General features: G+C 36.1%; 2 protein-coding genes across 5 annotated transcripts in view; both read left to right on the top strand.

Moving 5' to 3' along the window:
- The window catches only part of LOC122515501 (neural cell adhesion molecule 1), a 192,213-nt gene extending 179,925 nt beyond the window's left edge, over positions 1 to 12,288 (top strand). For 3 of the 4 annotated variants that reach the window (XM_043632881.1, XM_043632879.1, XM_043632878.1), the window contains 6 exons: positions 7,840 to 9,301; positions 9,579 to 10,804; positions 11,010 to 11,178; positions 11,370 to 11,557; positions 11,717 to 11,971; positions 12,128 to 12,288. In XM_043632881.1, coding sequence (XP_043488816.1) covers positions 7,840 to 9,301; positions 9,579 to 10,804; positions 11,010 to 11,178; positions 11,370 to 11,557; positions 11,717 to 11,971; positions 12,128 to 12,288 — 3,461 coding nt within the window. The remainder of the gene's footprint in view (positions 1 to 7,839; positions 9,302 to 9,578; positions 10,805 to 11,009; positions 11,179 to 11,369; positions 11,558 to 11,716; positions 11,972 to 12,127) is intronic. The other variant, XM_043632880.1, reaches the window with a different exon arrangement.
- A 111-nt stretch (positions 12,289 to 12,399) lies between these two features.
- On the top strand, positions 12,400 to 13,779 carry LOC122515602 (uncharacterized protein DDB_G0271670-like). The gene is made up of 2 exons (XM_043633002.1): positions 12,400 to 12,534; positions 12,769 to 13,779. The coding sequence occupies exons 1-2, from the start codon at positions 12,400 to 12,402 to the stop codon at positions 13,777 to 13,779; spliced, it is 1,146 nt and encodes a 381-aa protein (XP_043488937.1).
- Positions 13,780 to 15,862: the final 2,083 nt, after the last annotated feature.

Raw genomic sequence — 15,862 nt, 5'->3', positions numbered from 1 at the left:
AATTTGGATTATGATTTATTCGATTTTCCCCATATATACATATACATATATATATATATAAGTATGGTATTATCGGTTAGCTGCGATTAGAACAACGTATAGAAGCATTAGGAATTTAGACGGTAATGTTTCTAAACTATACGTGCGTACGTCACGAAACACTAATTTTCTCTCGTATCTCTACCTCTTAAACGATTCATTTCTGAACTATTATAATAGGATAATGGTATTAGAAACGATGATAATCATAAAAATATAATCATTAAATTCTATCTCAGATTAAAATCATATTTAAATGTTATCACCGTTGTAATAATATAATCATTTGAAATTTGAAAATTTTTCTTAATATCATACTTTTGAAGATATTTTCTCTCGAATTTTAGGAAAGGAATCGATGTCAATGGTTTCGATTTTCTCAAAGCTCTTTCGAAGGAATAAACGCGAATAAAACGAGATCGATCGGTCGTATGAAACTCGATGATACACACAGTCTTATCAAGGATATCCTTGCTTTTGTATTAACACCTAAACCTGTACATGATATATCGAATAAACATAATTGCATAAGCATACATTTCGTTGCATCCTACACCTTCTTCATTCTAACAATTTATTTTCTTTTTTTTTTGTTGTTTTGGTGTCCCATATAAAAAGTATTTCGATATAGAAATATTTTAAACGTGTATTCACATTTTTGTAATAATTTTTTTTTTCCAATAATAATAACACGTTACAAAATATTAATGTACCACGTACGATATAATTGCTGAATTTTCATAATAACTTGATTTATATATTTTTGTATCGAAAACATATAAATAATAATAATAATAATAATACTAACTATATAGAGGATATTTTTGATCAACCTAATAAATCAGATAACATTATAATATATAAAATAATTAATAATTAAAAATAAACATAATTGCATAAGCATACATTTCGTTGCATCCTACATCCTTCTTCATTCTAACAATTTATTTTCTTTTTCTTGTTGTTTTTTGGTGTCCCATATAAAAAGTATTTCGATATAGAAATATTTTAAACGTGTATTTCACATTTTTGTAATAATTTTTTTTTTCCAATAATAATAATACGTTACTGAATTTCATAATAACTTGATTTATATATTTTTGTATCGAAAATATATAAATAATAATAATAATAACACTAACTATAATGGATATTATTGATCAACCTAATAAATCAGATAACATTATAATAAATAAAATAATTAATAATTAAAAAAAATCAAACGAACAAAATTCGATACACCTATCTACGAAATTATTTACAAAGATACAATTTATAAGTAAATAATATTTAGAAGAAAGTATTGAAGTGTTTGATGAGTGGGGTATGGGGGAATTACTTTGAAAAGTTTACCAGAGACTATGGTTGCGAGAAAGGATTTCTTTTTCTTCTTCTTCTTCTTCTTTCCCCTGTCGAAAGAGATAAAGACGATCGGTGGTCCGTTCGAGCGATTCTGTTATCGGTAAATACGATGGCATGGAATACGAGTATGGTAGAAGAGTAAGTTATGCGATTGAACGACTCGACTTATCGCGAATCTCAAAGGCAGAGTTTCGTGCTGACCGAAGTCCAGCAAACGGAAGTACGATTTACGATGTTATACCATTTTATACTTAGCTTTCGTTTCTTGTGTCGCCATCGAAATCATAAATATTTCGAATCTACATAGTTTACTCCTCTATTCTATCGAATAAATTTCATACCATCGTGCACACACAGACACACACACATCATCATCATCAACATCATCGTTGATCATCGTCATCGAATGCAATATTTTGTTATTCAAATTTTGCTGCACTTTCGAGAGAAAAAAAGAGAGGGGGAGGATGGGGGGGGAAGGAAATAAATCGATTAAACTTATAAATGAAAATATTTCATTTAGGATTAAAGCAAACTTTGATGGTTCGGTAACGTAATTGAAGGGTACGGGGAAAAGAAGAAGAAGAAGAAAAAAAGAAAAGAAGAAAAAGAAGTTTAAGTTAGAAACGCGTTAAAGCAAAATGCAAGCAAGCAAGCAAGCAAGCATCGTTTTATGGAATTCGCGAATGCATAAAGCAAAGTTTATGTCACTTTACCGTAGGACGCGACGCATCCTGGGCGAAATCATAAATTCCGAATCAAAGTTCGAACGAGTCTCGGGGGTTCGTCTCTGCGAAGGAAAGTCAAAATTATGTTACGTGTGCATGAGTGTCTGTGTGTGTGTGTGTTGGCGTGTCGCGAACGTGAAATACGATACCAGAAAAGATGCATTTATGCATAAGGGTCAAATCTTTATCTCGTTTCCTATTTTTTTTATTTAATATATATAAAAATACGAGTTTACTATATTATAATATACAAATAAAGTAAAAAATAAAAAAGGGAGAGGACATCATCGACGTACGATATTCGTTTTTACGTAAATAAAATTCATATTTTAAAATGCAACAAATATAATACGCGAAAATATGATCCAATAATTTCCTATTATTCTATTTTCTTTTCCATTTCTTTTTTGGTTTTCAATTCGATTTCACGTAATAATAATTTTTCTGATCAAAATATACCTAACCGATAAGAAAAAAAAGAAAAGTATAGAAAATACAAGAAAACGATGTGGTTGAAGATAAGAATCGTTGAAAGTATAAGAAAAACGATTTTTCTTAGATCTTGGCTTTGAAAAGAGAATGAAAACTAAAGTAGAAGAAACGTAAAACGCGAGGAAAGCTATCAGTCTTGAACGTGAAGTAAAGAAAAACGTGTGTCTAGTTGCCCGAAGCGTTTTGTATTCTCCTAACCGGCTCAACGTACGAATGAACGAATGAACGAACATCCTCAGATCACCGATCCTATGCCGCGTTTTTTCTCTCATAGGTTTCCTATCCTTTTTTCTCATATTTTTTATTCTTTTTTTATTTTTTTAAAAGAACGCTGGGGGGGCCGTTAATGATGCGAAACGGAATGAAGTTCGATAAGATGCTTTTCTACTTTCAGTATCGTGGAAAAACTTCCTAACCGAATCCGACATAACTTTTCCTACCCTAAACTTTCATCAACGTGTTATATCAGACAACATTTTTCTATCGCAAAGTTTACTTTTTCAAAAATTTCTTTTTCCTTATAACAAAAATTACATCCAGGTATTATTGTAACTAACATGTAACGTCAACTACACACATCTACGTACCAGTTATTATTATTTTATTAACAAACGAACAATATGTGCAAACAACTACTTTAAAGCTATACACTCAAAACATTATCGAATAATCACGATACACGATTAATATTTTGAAATAAATTATCGTATGACATAGATTGAATATTAAAAAAAAACTAACAACACAACGGAAAATATATTAACAAGAAATTGTGTAAGGAAGATATATTGAAAGAAGTAGCAACGTAGGTGTTATACCGATGGTTGAAACCATCGAAACTGGAACGTTGGTCCATTCATCGAGGAGAAGAGCTCGTCGTATCCGTATCCCGAAACGATTTGTCATAGGGATCCAAATCCTCGAGGGAGAAATCGCCTAACGACTCGGCAAAGGCATCGAAACGAGCATCTCTCCTATACTCTTCGTTCGATTCTCGTGATGACGAATACACACACTCATATATATGTATATATACATACATATACATATATATATATACACATGTATTTGACACGAGAAGATACTCATACATCTGTACTTACATAAATGCGTACACACACACACACATACATATATGATGCATGCAAGCGTGCATGCATACATACACAAGTCCATCGTAATTCGTTTTACGCAATCCAATCGGAATGCACGAGAGAGTTATAACAAATGACGAGTTAGGTATATACTGTACGTTGCGAAGGTGGAAATTGCAGGGAAAAGGTTACTCGTTAAAAATGACACTTTCAAATCATAAATCACCTTAATGATTAGTCCACTCTTCATACCCCCTCCACCCCTTTTTTCACCTCGCCCACGACCCTTCTTCTTCCACCCTTCCTCTTTCGTTACTACCCTTTAACCAATCGTTATTGTAATTTGCGACTGTATCATCCAACAAATAGATAATTTCGAGTATTTAATCGTGATAGAAAGAAATTAATAATACTATAACTCGTTCGCGTTCAATTTTGTAATTTTTATTTATTAGTCAACGTTATTCGTTTCTATTGTATTCCTTTATTCTTTTTTTGTTTTGTTTGTTTATTTGTTTCCGAGTTGTTTGTTTTTAAACGAACGGATATTTTTCAAATGGTACGGTTTTAAACTCGATTTTTAAATCACGAAACATTCTCGTGAACGATACTAGGATTTAACATCGAAGCTTTCCTTCGTGGTTCTATTCACCTTGACTAATCCCACTACTCGCCATTACTCTCTCTCTCTCTCTCTCTCTACGTTTCTCTTTCTCTTCCCCCCATCCGTTTTCTATACCCCTTCTTCTTCCATTTACCTCTTACCTTATCCAACTCCCCCCACCCACCCCACCCCACCTCCCCGATCTTCCACGACCACCACCAATTTCCTCCTCTTACTCTTCGAGTCTTACGTCATTACACGTTCATGCTTACTTCGAAAACTTCGACTGGATCGTTCGTTGAAATCATTGGCAAAACGTATTACTTACAACGATACTTTTTTCATATTATTTTTTTTCTTTTTTCATTCCTTCCATCAAATTCAACAATATTTATATTTAAAACTATCCTTTTAAATAACACTCGATCAAGTTATATATTTTATATTTTATATTTTAGTTCACAAACTATACATTTCTATAAGAAAGGGATTGAAAATTTGATGATAATGGAGATTAAATAATAAAGTTTATTTTAAATTTCGAAATAATTGATTACTTATGGGTACCCCTATTTTATATTTTATATTTTAGTTCACAAACTATGCACTTCTATAAGAAAGGGATTGAAAATTTGATGATAATGGAGATTAAATAATCAAGTTTATTTTAGATTTCAAAATAATCGATTACTTATGGGTACTCCTAATATATAAAAGATTTGTCAATAAGTTTGTTTCCAATTTAAATAAACGTTAAGAACATATGGAACAACCTAGAATTTGTATTTCTTCTTTTTGTTATTGTTGTATTAATTTATTCGATATTTTTTTTTTTTTGGGAATAATTTCATTCGAGAGAATCACCGTAGAAAGGTTCCCCTTTACGTGTATTGGGTAAAGCTTTTTACCATTTTTCGTAGTTGTACTCGGTCCACTGTTTATGTCATTTTCTACTCCGCGCTGAGGAATGTCAACCAACGTGTTGTACGCAGTCGCATCCAATTTTTATCTGCATGTATATGTATACTTTATATATATATACCTTTCTCTCTCTCTCTCTCTCCTTCTCTTATTTTTTTTTTTCTTTTTTTATTCACGTGGAACGTGGAAAATCGAGGACGGACGTCCGTCATTTCGTAGGCGCTTTCTATTCCTCTACGAACGAATCTAATCTTGAAGAACATCACTATAGTTTTACTATAACCCCCAACACTATCGATTTATAAAATCTTTTTTTCTACCTTACTTCTTTTTATTGTTTACTTTTTACATATTTTTTTACGAATGCAAAAAAAAATCGATATTCGTTGGTAAAGTAATTTAAATTTTTCTTTGTCATATGAAGAAAAAGAAAAAGAAAAAGATGAAGATGAAGATGAAGATGAAGATGAAGATGAAAAACAATATTACATTCTTAACAACAATTTGATACAACTTGTTTTTTAATTTCCGATGAATGACGACACGTTTTTGAACAAATTTGATAGTTCGTAGAAAAAAATATATGAAAATAAAGTAAAGAAGAAAAATGAATGAAAAGTTGAAGAAGAAGTGGAGTCAATGTGGATTATTCAAAATACTCGTGAGGATTGGTGGTACACAGAGACTGTAAATACAGCCAGCTCGTTCCAAACGAAACGAACTAAGAAGCATAGGCGTCTTAGGAATACGAAATTTTCAGTTCTAATATATAAGATGTTATCTTAGAACGTTGTCGTGTTCAACACCTTAGAAACGAACAAAGTTTTTCACTTCGATGGGGAAAGGGTATCGTTTATTGAAAAAAAAAACAAAAAAATCAATTATTGTTTTCTACAAATTCTAACAAACTGAACGAATTCGTTTAAGGATTTTAATATACAAAATAAATGTTTGTATTATTTTCTAAATTTTGGTAGAAAGTTACAGAAAGCAATTACCGTTAAAAAAAAAAATAAAAAAAGATATAATTATTCTTTCAAGCTAACATCCGTTCGATCGTTAAACAACAGTCGTAAAAATTCGTTAAACGCAATCCTAATAAGAAATAGCATTAATCTAAAATAATTTCTATTTCCAAACTGAAAACTAAACGACGTTATTTCTTGATTCCCACTACTCGTAATACTTAAGAAACCACCTGTGATAACATTACCAACGTATGGATCAATATTCCAATCAATCTAAAGATAAACCTCGTACGGATGAATTTTCATCGAGAACATTATTTACTCCACGATGTTATTTCGATGATATTTTTCTATTAAACGGATGAAAATTTTACTCGCGAAGAGGTAAATCGCGTTAAACCGATGGATCGGATAAATATGGTGGAAAAAGGATGAGGAATAAAAAAGAAAAAAAAAAAAAGGAAAGGATGATAGTGGGGTACATAAACCTATGAGAGATGTGTATACGTGTATGTATGTGTGTGTGTGTGAGTGAGATAGAAAGAGAGTGGAAGAGTAGAAGAGGAAGAAAAGAAGAAGAAAGAGAATCCGACTACCGCAGTTGCTCGGTTGTAAAATGAACGTTCGAGAGAAAGATGAGAGGAGAGGAGAGGAGAGGAGAGGAGAGGAGGGAAGAAGAGAGGTCTCCTCCGATATCGTTAAAGAGTCAAACCGGTGATTTTACCGTTAGGCGACCCAATGACGAAGCACATTCGCAGATACACCAGAAGTCTTGTGGTTCTGAACTATCGAACGGTACTCGTAGTGCTATCGAGATCCTAATCCCGTCTAATGTTTTAATCCAACAATCCATTTCGTTCCTAATCTGTCTCACCAATTCATTCAATCGTCTCATTCGGTCTTCGATAGTTTCAATCGTAATTTACACGTACAAACGTATGTTTAAATCCAATATTCTGTTTCATCGATGGAAGCATTGAAATGTTGCTTGCAAACGTTATACAAATTTGTATTTTAAGAATAATGAGTAATAGTTGGAGAGAATGGATCTTTAAATGATTTAATGAGAATTATCAAATACTTAACTCGATGCAATTGTTAATTTATGTCTAATTTTGTATTTAGGAATTTGGTTGGCGTTTCGAACGGTGTTTGATTCGATTGACACAAACACGATGGGTTTAGAATTACAATGAAATTTTATTAGGAAAAATGAATTATCAATGAACGTAATATAAATCCAAAAAGGAAATAAAATAAAAATGAAAAGTGTATTATATTTCTACGTATATAAGAATGTGTATAGAGATCGAAAGGGGATCGATAAAATGTCGTGACAAAAGTATTAGATATAGTTTATTTTATGGAATAGAAGAAGAGAAGAGAGAGTGTTTATCGATCGGGCATGGTTGCGTCGCACGACTTCGCAGAGTTTAGCGAGCCGATGACTCCCTTCGATGCAGAGAACGCACACGGCCTGATTTACTTCGGTGTCGGTAACCCGTATCCCGTAAAATCGTCGTCCCTTCCGATCTCTTGGCCATATTGAGCCCTGAGCTTTGATTAAATCGATTTTGTAGCGAACGATTATTAACAAGAACAACGGTTAATTCGATTTATCGATGTTTCAGCTCTAACCCAGGGAAGAGTTGAGGAAACGCAGATGGACACGCACGAGGGTTCAACGGTACAATTGCAGTGTCGATTCGAACCACCTAAGGAAAATGTCACGTGTTTTTGGTTGACCCATACCAACAACAATCACGACAACGCGGCGATAGAAAATCGTTCGTTGTCGCCTAATTACAAAGTATTTATGAATTTGGAAGAGGGTCGTTACGATCTACAAATTCGTAATGTTTCTTACGAAAGGGACAATGGGAAATACGAGTGTCGTGTTAAAGTTAGTAGTACCGGTATGGATATACATAGGAAGTATATCACTTTGACCGTATTGAGAGCACCTGGACCACCTACGATATCACCAACGTCAGCCCCGGCAACCGAAGGACAACGATTGGAACTTCAATGCAACACCAACGGTGGTAGTCCCGAACCAGAAGTAAGATGGTACCGTGGTAACAATACTACCCTACTTCACTCCGGCAGGACCTTGTTGGTGGAACCAACGAAAGAAGACGATCGTGCGATCTTTCGATGCGTCGTTAGAAATCGTGCTATGAGGGAAGGTGAAACATTAAACGCAACTGTTACATTGGATGTTAATTATTTTCCACGCGTTACGGTTGGTCCTGGAAATCCATTGAAAGTTGAAGTTAATGGTACCGCAACGTTGGAGTGTCACGTTGATTCTAAACCAGTTGTCGGTATGGTACGTTGGTGGCGGGATGGTAGTTTCATAGCAACTACTTTTCAACACGTTATACAAAAGGTAACGTTACAAGATGCAGGCAAGTATACTTGCCAAGCTGACAACGGTCTAGGAAAGAAAGACGAGAATTCACTGCTGTTAGATGTTCTCTATCCACCTACCGTGTCTATCGAAGGTGAGAGCGTTAGAATCGCTCAGGTGGAAGACACCGTGACGGTACACTGCAACGTATCGGCCAATCCAGCTCCGTCCATAGTCGAGTGGCTTCGCGAAGGTCGTCCAGAATTCAGACAATCCGGTTCGATATTGAGATTGACCAGAGTCACGGCCGATCACGCTGGAAATTATACTTGTCGCGCTGTTAATACCATTTATCCGACTGGCGGTGAACGAAGAAATCATTCGGCCAAAGCTCACGTCACCGTCAGAATTCGACACAAACCTGGACCCGCGAGAGTTACCCCAGACTCACCGGTTGCCGTTGAAGGTTCACGCGTTATTCTCACATGTATGGCGAGTCCTGCCGGTTATCCCGAACCTCAATACAAATGGTGGAAGGAAGGAGACGGTGAAAATATTCCCGTTAGAACGGAAAATTCTGGGCCTAAGTACGAAATAGATTCCATACATTTGGGTAGCGAAGGTACTTACAAATGTTACGCCATGAACGAGATTGGAAATGGGGAGGCTGCATCCGTCAATCTCACAGTTCATCAACCACCGAAGATACTCACCAAATTACAACCTCACGTCACGAGAAAGTACGTATTCTGTTATTATTATTTACTGAAATTATTTTTCTTCTCGCACGAATTCCTTCGATCTCATTTTTAATGATTTTCAATCTTCAAAGAGATAAATTGATACCAATTATCGATAATTTATTTTCGAAGCAGAGATAAAAAAGTTCTTAGACTTGCTTTGAAAGTATTCATTTGAAAATGATTCCAAACCGCAACATTTTTGCACGATCGATTTTCTTACCGTCATTTGAATGTTTTTTTTAATAATGTTCCCATTGTTCGATTGAATTCGCAGAGTCGGAGAATCATCGTTTCAAGTATCGTGCGTGGCACAGGGAAAGCCAAGGCCTAGCGTGCGTTGGTTGAAGGACGATCAAGAATTAACAGCCGACGAGAGATTGTACAAAGTGATAACCACTGCTTCGGAAGGTCATGGTAACGTGATAACCGTGAACTCGACGTTGAGCTTTTTGGGTCATGCACGTCCTAAGACCGATGAGATCATAGCGAGCGACAGAGGAAGGTACACCTGTGTATTCGTGAACGAAGTTAAAAAGGTAGAATCAACGATGATGTTAAAGGTCGAACACGAGCCAATTATTTTACATCAGCATGGCAAAGTGGCGTACAATTTACGGGAGGTAGCAGAAGTCGCGTGTAAAGTTCAAGCCTGGCCTAAACCAGAATTCCAATGGAGTTTTGGGAACAATGCTGCGACGTTGCAAGGTTCATCGAGCGACGGTCATTACGAAATATCAGCGACCACCGACAATTACGACGTGTACACTTCCCTGTTAAAAGTGACGAATATCAAACAATCCGATTATGGGGATTACACGTGTCGTGCTGCTAACGCACAAGGTAGCATTTCTTCGACGATAAGATTACAACCGAAAGGTGCACCGGAAAGGCCGACCAACATAACAGCCATGGACATTGGCCCGACACATGTGGCATTACTTTGGGAATTGGGTTTCGACGGTGGTCTACCAATCACGAAATACTTCGTTTCTTACCGAAGAGTTGCCGGAGGTGACGAAGTGATAGCACCTGATTGCGCACCACCGAGAGGACCGGCCGGACAGTGGTTGGAAATGGATTGCAGGAGATCGAATCCTTGCAACGTTAGCAATCTCGAGCAACACCAGACCTATACTTTCAAAGTTAAGGTCTACAATACGAAAAATCATTCGGATTACTCCGACGAGGTAGTTGCAACTACCTCGGTAGCAAAAATACCAGCACCATTACGTGTCAGCTATGATCCTGAGACTGGAACTTTAGCAATAAACGTTGGCGCTACTTGCCTTGCATTGGTAGCTTCTATCGAAAAATTCGATGACACGGATAATCCGTCGAGAATCATAGAAGAATGGCCATTGGAAGTATTGGGAAGCGCACCTACCCAAAGAGAGGATATCTTAGACGATCCTGAATCTTCTGACTCCGAACCGCGTATTAAAGTCAGATTATGTCTCAAGGCTGATCGTCAAAAGTGTGGGGAATACACCGAAGCTGAAAGTGAGTGTGTTTGTTGAAAAATATTTTTATCAAAACCATGAAACATGTTTTGTACGCGACGATATGTTCCTTATCTCTCTTTCTCTATCTTTATTTTTTTCTTGACCCTGTTGATTTAGTTGAAGTTGTTTAAATCTCGTACAATACGAGTTGTTTTGTGGTACGCTTTTTGATATTTAGTTTCGCATATCTTTCTGTTAAACAGTCGGCCCGTCTTATATAGCGCAAGCTGGTGCACTAGCAACGCCAACGTTGATCGCTCTGGTAGTTAGCGGTGCAGTCTTCTTGCTTTTCGCCGCTCTCTTACTTTTGTTCTGCCGATGCAGACGAAAGCACGCTGCCAAGGCCAAGGATTATGAAATGGATACCAATGCGTAAGTATTGTATTATCGCGTATTATATTTTCATCTTACATTTGCATTAGACACTTGTGTATATATGCATATAATATTTTAATAATTCTACACACTCGTGTAGGGCTTTTGCTATTACGGTAGATTTGAACAAATGAATTTTTGATTAGCCATGACGGAGTATTGAAAAATGTCCGTTCATTTTTCTCCAGTGTTCGACCAAGCTTAGTCGCTGGAAATGGTCAACAAACTCAAGCACCGCCGCCTTATTACGCAGAGAATAAAGCACTCGAACATAGTTTGGATCATGCACTGGCTATGGAGGATTCCAAGAGTCCTGCTTATGCTCAACCTGGATATGGTTATCATCAACCTAATCATAACATCAACGGTGAGAATGGTAAATGTTGAAATACGTCTAACTTTACTTTTAAGTTCCTATTCGTTTGAACTAACACGTACACGTATTATAATGGAACAATAATTGTCTCTCTTTACCCTAAACGAATTCATCTTCGTGAAATGAGAAATTTCTAATAAAGCGTATTCCGTATTCCAGGTGTCAATATGGGTTACATGGACAATAGCTATTCAAATTCAAACAACGGGGGTTCGGTGAATTCTCAAGATTCTATCTGGCAGATGAAGTCGGCGGCAGCAAACGGCGTCAACCAACCATATGATTTGGGTGGATACGCCACCACCGAGTCCGATTATCCGGCGCACCCACATTACAGGGAAAGCCATAATCTTAGTCGGCAACAATTCTGCCCCGAGCCATTTGCTACGGTTGTCAAGTCCCAGAAACACGTTGGTTGGTACTCTAGTTTCTAACTGGGAAAATTCCTCCTTACTATTTGACTACGAACTATTTCCTCTTTTCCGTATAATTACAATCTAACTATCTACAAAGTCAGACTAACAAAAGTTTAATCGATGTTACCTTTTTTTGTTGTCCATAATTTTTCAGATTCGCCATACGACGTGTCCGGATTACCTTACCAAGAAAATTACGACGAGGATACGAAACCACCTCAACAAGTTAGCCTGTCCTACGACGAGAGTTTAGAATCCGGTTATTCGACTCCCAACAGCCGTGGACGTAGAATTATCCGAGAAATAATCGTCTGAGACCTGCCTACCGGCTCGCGAGCCGGAAGCACGCGTACTACTTGGCTATAGCAGCAGGCCCCCCATCGGCAACCGTTGGCGCAGTACAGACAACATCAACATCGTCATCGTATGGAAATAGTCATCGAAAATCCTTCGGAAAGTCAATCGGTGACACCTAGTGCTGCAACTGGCCACGTGACTGTGGCTGCAGCTGCAGCAGCTGCGGCAGCGGTGTCGGCAATGTCCGAGACAGGAACAATAACGGCAACAACGACGACGACGACGACGACGACGACAACGACGACGACAACGTCGACGATAACGACAGCACCAGCAGCAACAGCAACATCTTTGGATGCAATACTAACGACGACAACGACAACTACGACAGGAACGAATGCGGTACACGTTTATCATCGTTCGTCACGTTGCACGCCAATAATTTACGGTAACCAATCGCCAGTAACCATACCCGAACAAGATTATTATCTAACCCAGAGAAGTCCTCGTCCGTTGAGTTGTACAATCGAAGATTTCAACGATGGAAATACTATGAGACGAGTCGACAGATCAGGATTGTTAGAAATATCTAGTATAGATCATCCATCATCTTCATCATCATCATCATCAACATCCTCGTCTCGTTTTCGACACTGCAGACCAATTGGTGCCGAGAGTAGTATAGCTGGCCATGCTGGTACTCTACCACGTCGAGTCGATCGTTCTGGTTTATTAGAAGCTCTTCCGGAATTACCAGAAAATAATCGTCGTAGTTCGGATGAACTTTTACGAACTCCTTACAACGTACAGGAAGTGACCATGATCAAACCACCGGACGTAGTTGCTCTCGTACGTTCGCCAACGATCAATTACGATTCTTCGACGAGATTCTCAAACCCTTCACCGTCCCTTTTACGTCCAACGAAAAGTCCTAGTCCAGGTACAACGAGCACCAGCACCAACACCATAAACAACACCACCACCGCCACCACCTCGAGAATGTCTCCAACTGCTAACATAACGCGTCGCGCTGATGGGGATTCTGGTTTACCAAATGAAAGATCGATAAGATTTTCTTCGTCTACCGAAACGTTTATTCCTATCGAATCGTCGCTTGGCCTATCGAGAGAAAGATACTCGTACAAGGATTCACCTAATTTTACTTCTAATTCGAGAAACGAAATTGATAACAACGAGATCGTTAAAATGGATTCTACTCGTGATAAGGAAATTAATAATGACGATAGGAAAGAAACTAATTCGGAATTATCATTATTATCCTCGTCTAAAATTGATGTTAACGTTAATGACGATGACAAAAATGATGAGAACGACGATAACGACGTAGTACCGAGAGGTGAAAGGGCCGAAGCAGAGGGTTGCGAAAATACGACCAATGAGAATCTAGAAGAAGGTAGGGTTTCGTTCAACAATACTACCAACAATAAACTTTATCACAATGACAACGTTCAAACGTTAACGGTGATCATTTTGTCGGAACAATTGTGAGGCCGATCCTCCTCGTCGTCCCCTTGAACGAAAATCCGTCCGATTAAAAATCCACAATTGGATTTTTTTTATCAAGGACGGCCGAACGTTTATTAGTGTATTATATTTAAGTAGCGTGTGTGCGAAGGCTGACGATGATGATGCCACAAAGAGGCCATACTTAACAAACAAACAAACAAACAAACAAACAAAAACCAAGAAGAAGAAGAAGAAGAAGAAATAATAAAGAAAATATTAAAAAGGAACAAAAGTATCTACGAGAGTCTCGGACTATTAATTAATTAATTAATTTAATTAATTTAATTAATATAAATAAATGAAAAAAAAACGATGATAGGTAGGAACGGAAGGATCTCTTGCGTTTATTGCATTTCTCAATATCGTCGGTAGTCGAGGTCACTTTAATGGGAAAAAGTGAGGTCATCAAATGATCTTGCAATTTCTCTTTATCTCTCTTCCTCTCTCTCTCTCTCTGTCTCTCTTTATATCGGCCTGTCTTTAAGTTTAAACATAAAAATTGCAAAAAAAAAAAAAAAAAAAAGTGGAGGAAAAAATAATCTCTCTCTCTCTCTGACAATTTTACGTGCCATTCTTCGTAGGAATTCATGTTAGTAATAACGTTTTCCCGAGTCCCCGGGATATTTTCGATTAGTTTAAAAAAATCGATAATTTTTGTCTTTGTTGCATTTGTTCTTTTTTTTTATTTTTAACTCGCAAATATTCTTTATATTTTTTCTTCTTCTTCTTTTTCTTTTGCATCGGGGACTTTGGATAACAATTTCATTCTATTTTTTTTTGGTCTACAATTTGTTTTTATTATTATTTTGTTTTATTGTTTATTATTATTATTATTATTATTACTATTATTACTATTATTATTATTATTATTATTATTATTATTATTATTATTATTGCTGCAGTATTGGGAGTGTGCGTGTGTGTGTTTTTTATTTTTTTCTTGCGTTCGTGCATTTGAGTTGGTTGAAAAGAAATATCTCTGATTCTCAAAGCACGAGAATTATAAGGAAAGAATATTATAAATAAATGAACAAATGAATGAACAAATGTGTATAATAAAATATGGTGACGTCGACTACCGACGAATAGCCAACTCGCAAATTTGGCAAGTATTTTATACTTTTATATATCGTGGACGAACGATTGTGATCCTCTCTGTCTGCTGTACGTTCGAAAAACAAAAAAAAAATGGTTATATTTATCGATGTGACGTGATTAGTATCCTTAGGCAATAGTTACTTTATACATACATATATATATATGTGTGTGTATGAAAGTATATGTATATGTATGCCGTTTATAAATGAACGTGGAAAAAGTTAGGGAGAGGGGGGAGGAGGGTTCAGAAAAACTAATTAATGCCGGCCCGAAAATAACAACAACAATAAACTAAAAATACACCTCGCACTCGGATTGAAATCGATCAAAGGTAACGATGCATTTTGTATCGAATAGAATATTAGAAAAGTATTTAAAAATAACATCGTCGATTGTTCCAACGAATGGGGTTTTTTTTTATTATCTACTCTCAAAAACATTCGCGTGTTTTTTAATATATATATTTATATGAATTATTTAATTTCATTAATGGGTATTTAGAATTTGGAAATTATATTTGTAGAGAGGGAACATCATTTAATTATTTATTTATTTATTTGTGTTAGGATTATTAATTTAAAAGTAATTAATAATGAAATAATAAATTGGAATAATTTTTGGTTGTGCAAAACTTGGAGCCTTTTAACTTGAAAAATTAATTAACTTTTAATATTATTATATATTAAAATTCAAAGTTTGAAAATTTATCTCCTTTTTTTTATTTTTTAAAGCCATACTAATACGACCCCATTATATATTCGATTCGATACGATAAATAACGCACGTTTTCTCGCGATCAAGTAGGATCCTTCGCTTACGATGATAATTTACGTACCTACACACTTACACAAATAGATACACGAGCATACATGGATAGTAGGAGCCTGTAAATATTAGATTTTTAAGCATTGATAAGGTACTTAAAAAATATTACACGTATACATATACATGATACATATACATATAC

This window comes from Polistes fuscatus, unplaced genomic scaffold (genome assembly GCF_010416935.1).
Source record: "Polistes fuscatus isolate 324 unplaced genomic scaffold, CU_Pfus_HIC Scaffold18, whole genome shotgun sequence".
Taxonomy (NCBI): Eukaryota; Metazoa; Arthropoda; class Insecta; order Hymenoptera; family Vespidae; genus Polistes; species Polistes fuscatus.
The sequence above is the reverse complement of the archived record's forward strand: the minus strand, read 5'-3'. Positions and strand labels throughout refer to the sequence as shown.

Coding starts and splice junctions, on each gene's coding strand:
- LOC122515602 (XM_043633002.1), top strand. CDS start 12,400: ATGGAAATAGTCATCGAAAATCCTTCGGAAAGTCAATCGGTGACACCT. Junction 12,535..12,768: donor CCGAGACAGGAACAATAACG/GCAACAACGACG, acceptor TATCTAACCCAG/AGAAGTCCTCGTCCGTTGAG.